Source organism: Argiope bruennichi, chromosome 7, assembly GCF_947563725.1.
Source record: "Argiope bruennichi chromosome 7, qqArgBrue1.1, whole genome shotgun sequence".
In the NCBI taxonomy this organism is placed as follows: domain Eukaryota; kingdom Metazoa; phylum Arthropoda; class Arachnida; order Araneae; family Araneidae; genus Argiope; species Argiope bruennichi.
In genome coordinates, this window is record NC_079157.1 from 104,759,944 (window position 1) to 104,766,607 (window position 6,664).

A 6,664-nucleotide genomic window follows, 5' to 3' on the forward strand; every position below is an offset into this window, starting at 1 on the left:
ACGTGTGTCATTCCTCGACAAATATTTAAATAACGGAGGTAATTTACGTCGAAAAGTAGATTTTGAATGGAACTTTATAACGCAAATAAATAAATAAATTGATTCTATGTTTTTTTTTAAGCAGGGGACTAACCGTTTGACTAACCCTCATATATTAAAATAATAAAAATTATTTATTATAATAGATTTTTATAATAAGATTAGGAAAGGTCAAGCAGAGGGTTTTAGGATGTCAGCACTTGCAAATGTGAGCTTTGCATGGAACCAGAAAACACTGCTCAATTTCAGATTCTGAAATCTCCTGTGCTTTTACGCATGATTCGTAAAAAGCGGGGGGGGGGAGAGGAAAATTGAAAGGAGGAGATATTTGCATTTAGCAACAGGGTGGACTCAGATTATTCTTGTTGTTGTTGTTTCTTATGGCACTTGCCATGGACAAGCCCGCTGTTCGAAGACAGACGATTTAAGCCTGAGGGGGAGCGCCTCTTGTTTCTATAGTAGCGCCATCTAGGGCCAAGAGAACGACTTAGCTACACACACGTCACAACCCTTTTTACGGGGGGGACTTCATTCACGCATTTCATTCACTCAACCACAGATCGTAATTTAGACCTGAATCAGAGAACGATCACCCCTGATCCAGTACCCCCAGTGGTATTACTCTCGACATGGCGGACTTTGTGACCACGACAGATTTTTCTTGAAACTAGGAAACATAAAGCCCGCTCATTTTTGTACATTATCATCCCTTAACGAAATGTAAGCCAGAAAAAGTGCTAGTCTCGGAATTCTCAAATAAACAGTAGTTCCAGTGCTGAATGAAATGCTTATAAACTAAACAAGTTCCAAGAAACTTACTTTTGACTTCTGAGGGAGGGGGGAGGGATACAGCATCAACCATCATCAATCGATTTCACCTTTATAAAAGAACTTTCTCTCCGGAACTGAGCAATATTTTAGCCTCCCCAAACATAGCTACCACAGACACCCCTTTGTAAATACTCAGCTGCCCTCTCTCCCCAATACAAATACCCCCCCTAGCAGTCCCAACAGCTACCATCACGAAGGCAAATCCAACGTAATGGGGGCCACGTGCCCCGAAGGTTTCAATTCCCCCCTTGTCAATCGAGCAAATCCAACTGAAGACGCCACGATAGCAAAAAGTGTCACAACGCCTTCGCCAACAAAGGAGTCTGGAGAGCGTTCGTGCATATGGTGGTGAGCAGGAAACACAGCAGATAAGAAAAACAGCACCAAGGAGGAAAGAAGGGGGGGGGGGTTAACAGCGAAGAAGAAATAAATAACTCAGGGGTTGACAGATTCACTCTCTTCTTCCACCCCATTGTAAAAATTTGCTCGGGAGGGGGTGGGGCCCAAAACCCACGATTGGTAGGTTACAGCAAAATAAGAGATGGTTTTGATAGAATTGTGGACAATTATAGCTGTACCTTAAAGTTGGTGATGGTACAGATAAACATTCAGGGGTGACCCAAGGGAAAAATTGTTAGATTGTGACAGACATTATGGGCAATGAATTTTGTTTTTAACTATCACCCTGCTAAATGCTTGTCACATAACTAAGAATGATATAATTTTGATGGACTCTTGGAAAATGAAGTGCAGCAATTGTGATGATATAGAATACGGATGGAAAAGAACAGCGAGAAAATTATTAGATAGGGACAAATGGAATAAGGGTGACGGCTTAAAGTTCTGGCACATAAAAAATTGCTTATTCGAAACAACAAAATATGAGAGTTTATATAGTTATGTACAATTATGCGCATCAACTACAATGGCATACGAAAAGGATAAAAAAAAAAATGGTCTATTGGAAAATTGTTAGATAAGGACAAATAGAAAGGGGGATAACGGCTTTGATAGAACTTATTACATGCAAAAGAATACGAAGTAATTTTGATTAAATTGATGGTACCTTAAAATTACAGAAAGTTGCACTGCAAGGATGGGGAGGTAACATAATGGAAAATTGATGTACTTCTACAAGGAGTATAGGAACTAAATTTTTAATTTATAACTCGTTGTATGCTAAACTTAGTGTTATCTGGGACCCATAATGCACATCTTTAATTATGTGGGTCATAACGGTCTATCTTTACCCATATATTTCTTTACGGTCCAACTAATGGAAAAGACATTTTTAGTATAAATCACCCAGGTTTAAGCTGGAACTTCTGAAAATCCAAATTAAACATTTAAAAGGTCAAATTTAGATAAAATTGCATTGTAGTGGGATCAAGAAGAATTTTAAACAAGTGTTGCTGATATAAATTGATTGGGAAATCGGCCTTTTTCATTTTCTCGAATATTCAATATCAATAAAATTGGTAGATAATTATAGATAAATGGAAGTTACCGTTTATTAATGGAATTCCATTTCGTACGAAAAAAATTGTATAACTGGGCTATATATGTATTTTTTTTAACAAATATTTTTCAGTTCGTTTTGAAAAATTTGAAATTAGAAACTGAAGATTTTTATTTTTTTGCATGCTTTTAAAATATTTATCGGGGACAGTTGTTTATTTACAAAAAAGAAAACCTAAAATTAATTATTTTTTAAACTAATCAATGGGCTGAAGATATTTTCGAAAACAAGAAAGATGGTAGAGTAAAAAAATTAGGGGCACCAGTTTTCAGGAAGAAATCAATTTAATGCAATATTTTTTATATAATCACAATTGATTCATTTTAGTTGAAGGAACAATATTGTATAGCTTATTAATTAGGATTATGTTTAACCGTGTATTTGATTTGCTTTGATTTTTACATAGGAAGTTACTTTGTCTGAGATTTCTAATTTTCTTAGCATTGAAAGAGTTGTATAAGCAACTTCCGGAAGTTCGGAATTAAAACAAAAATAAGAAACAAACGTTTCGAAATTTAAACTTCCGAAAATCTCATTTAATATCATGAAATACGATTTAAATAATTCTTATTAAATATAGCAGCAAACGATAAAATTCTTCCAAGGTCGAAACGGGCTTTCTTAACAGTGAGGCAGAAGGGAACAAAAAAAAGGAACTATCATTAAAAAGTGATGAATTGGGAATCCGCATTAAAAGTTATCTCACTACAGAACTGCTGAAAAGTGTTAAAAGAAAAACCGAAAAAAAAAAAAAAAAAAAAAAAAAAAAAAACAATTTATACTTCCGCAGAAACTCTCACAGCGGCAAGCCTTTGTAGATCGGTTTAAGGAGCTGAAAGCGCCTTGTTGAAAATTTATCATAAGTAATTAGTTTGGGTAAACAAATCATTCACGAGAGAATTGGAAAAAGAACTGAAGAGAAAAAAAAATTAGGATAGAATTCGCAAAAGGGAGTTCAAATATAACATTTGTTAAGTGCTTTTAGCACTCAAACAGCGATGAATAAATGAAATTATCGTTTGCTGGAAAATTATTGAAAACATTTATTTGATACTTAAAAGTTAGAATTAATTAATTAAAATAGGTTAGCGCATAATTCGATTCTATGGATTTTCTGGAGAATTTTGATAAAATTATCACTTTTCTCTTTCTTTTCTCCCTTTTTCAGAAATTTTATTTAAAAACTAGAAGACATATCTGATTTATAAATTAAAAAACGTAAGTACAGATTAGTAAAAATAAATAACTTATGTACAGAATAAATAATCTTAAAATATAATAAATTCATGTACTTAATGATTAATTTCGAATTTTAAATTAAATTTCTGCTTCAGCAGCCATTGATTATTTAAAAAAAATCCCGCACTCATAATTTATATGCCTATATTATACAATAAATCTGCAGTTAATATTATAAAAAATACTTATTTTTCCTTATTTTGTCCAGTGAATTTGAAAGATATTTAGTATTTTATTGAAAAATATTTAGTATCATATTTCTATTAACCGAAAATATGAAAATTAAATATTAGAATAACAACAAAGAAAAGAATGAATAAAATGAATTAAATTTTGGAGAAAATGTCTGTACGGATGCAATTCTAATTCAATGAACCAAAATCAAATTTAACTATTCATTAAAATATCATATATAGAATACAAAATATAAAAATGTTGATAGTTAAAAAGTTTTAAATACAAATTCTATTGTTACAATAATAAGTGGCCATATATTATTTTATGATTTACAGACTGAAGGAAAAACTTACGATTAGAATGTATATTTAAGAAAATAACGGCATCAAACAAAAAACTTCTACAAAAATGTTTTTTTCTTGAAGTCAAGTGAAAAGTTTAATGCATTTTGATAATTAAAAAGAATGATATTAAATCAACCGAAAAAATAGATACGATTTCCCGCATCTTTTGAATTTTGACCTCTAAAGTTTATGAAAATATAAAAAATAAAAAAATAATACTTACAGAATTCTAACGAATATATTTTTTTTATAAGAATAAAAAACAGTTCGTGGTCAGAACTAGAATCATGTATTTTTTTTTTTTCATTCGTTGTTTTAAATTTAAATAAAAGAAAGCGAAAGATTTTATTAGAGAATTTAAATAATTACATTCAAATTCTTTATTTTGATATAAAAAAAGAGATGACGATAAAGAAAATGTTTTTTTTTTTTTTAAGAACTTCCATCGGAAGCATGAAGATTGACAAAGCAATAAACAGTAAAGATTAGAAAAAGAAAATTGTTTCGCTTAATGGCAACATCACGATTTCATGAGCAATCAATCTTTCGAAGGAAATTTATGATTGGATGGCACAGTTGTCGAGCACTTGTCACGTGGGCAGTAACAAATGAGTTGCTGAAAGCTTCGCACTCGAGAATAAACATATCGGAAGATGTATTGACAAGTCATGCAAATTGTTCTTCACAGATAAAAGGGCAATTCAGGCGTGTAAACAACTATTCGGTTTTGTAACTTAACGCTTACTATTAAAATATAAATAAAATATAAAATCAAAAGGAAAAAATTATTAAGATTTATTTAAAATTAATTATAGAGAGTGAATTGAGAATTTTTAATCAACACATTTTAAATATTATTACGGTTAGAATATAAAATCAATGCATGCCTGCTGCTTGCATCTTTATTCTGTTAAATATTTTTCATGTAGTTTTGGGAACATTTGTCTAAAATTTTAGTTTTCATTAAAAATTAAATTTATGACATAATATGGATACCTCATTAATATTATGCGTAATATTAGCAAGATACATTGTGGATACCAAAATTAACTTAAAAATATAACGCTCTTTACAATAATTATTTCTTATGTTTTGAAAACGTTATTACTGCATGCATATAATTATCCAAATTTATGCAATAATATAATTTATCCCATTAATATGGAATTGTTATAACTAAAACCTAAAAAATCTTTCAATAAATTTGATTGCTTATTAATATACTCTCTGATTGATTTGTGAAATAATATTAAATATTTGACATACAATCTAATACGGGCATTCATTTTTTAATTGATTAAAATATTTGTTTTTAACAAATATCATTTACAAACTATTTTATAAAGTTCTTTTAGAAATAATAATTAAATTTCAGACGATTTTAATTTGCTCGTCCTTTTTGCTCCTTGCCTCCCACTTTAACTACTGTTTCATTACTGCAATATTCTTTTTTCTGCGTACATCTTGTATTAATAATTCTTAGAGGCAGTGAAAAAAATTTTTTAAATATCTGTAAGTGATTAAAAAAAAAAAAAGAACTTACCATCTTGATTATTCGAAGATAAATCTTCTTCCACTGGTGGTAACGGGGCCGGCAATCTTCTCCTGGTGGTCGATGCCCCTTCAGCATCACAGCTGACCACCCACAAAAAACACATCGCTAAAATCCAATAATGTTCGAACATTTTTCGGCCACCCGCAAAAGAGTTTCCGAAAAAAACCACGCTAACGTTTAAACAATAATCCAAAATGTCACAACCGAAAAATGTTGTCAAACTCCCCCGAACCCGCAAGCGATTCGATTTACGGCAAACGATAGTTTTTCAACGATGCTCCCGCATTCACAGGACAGTACCGTCGAACAGAATACTTAACACTAAACTAATCGGAGATGCTAGCAGACGAATTTCTTCGCTGAGAGTTGGATGAGTACAGCTGCCATTGGCAATCATTTAGCGTGAGTTGGCGACATTTTAGAGTTTCAAGCGCATTGGAAATAAACCGCTTTGGCGATGAAACTATTCATGGTGAAGATATATTATAAAATTTCGAGATGTACTGAAACAAGTTTATGTCGGTATTGTCAACGACAGACAAGTAAAAGCTTCGTTGAAAAATATTAATTAGAATTCAAATGTTTTTAAAAATAATTATTATGCTGCAGCAGAATTAAGTTTTACTCGAAAAATCTTTATACATTATGTATGTTCCTTAAACAAAACCTCAATATTTATTTAATCATGGCAGAATTTAGAAAATTTTCCTCAAAACGAAATAGAAAAAGATAACGATCAACTTTTCAAAGTTCAAAAGTTAATTTAATACCTGTTAAACAAAAATTAAACAAGTTCTTAGGTGTCTGAAGATACATTTAGCCAAAAATATAATTTTATAGAAACGATTATCTATCTTAAAATTTAAAAATCAAATATCTGCGTAAAAAAATTTCTTTTAAATAATACATGACAGTTTAACTGTCAAATAATGCTTCTTGAATTTTGAAAGATTTTAAAAG

The 6,664-nt window shown here is 30.9% G+C and overlaps 1 protein-coding gene across 1 annotated transcript in view; it reads right to left on the minus strand.

Annotated features, from left to right (window-relative positions):
• Nucleotides 1–6,010, minus strand: part of LOC129976682 (inactive tyrosine-protein kinase transmembrane receptor ROR1-like) — a 312,703-nt gene extending 306,693 nt beyond the window's left edge. Inside the window, exon 1 of the mRNA XM_056090386.1 lies at nucleotides 5,693–6,010. Within this exon, the coding sequence (XP_055946361.1) occupies nucleotides 5,693–5,834 (142 nt within the window). The 5' untranslated portion in view covers nucleotides 5,835–6,010. The remainder of the gene's footprint in view (nucleotides 1–5,692) is intronic.
• Between the last annotated feature and the right edge of the window lie 654 nt (nucleotides 6,011–6,664).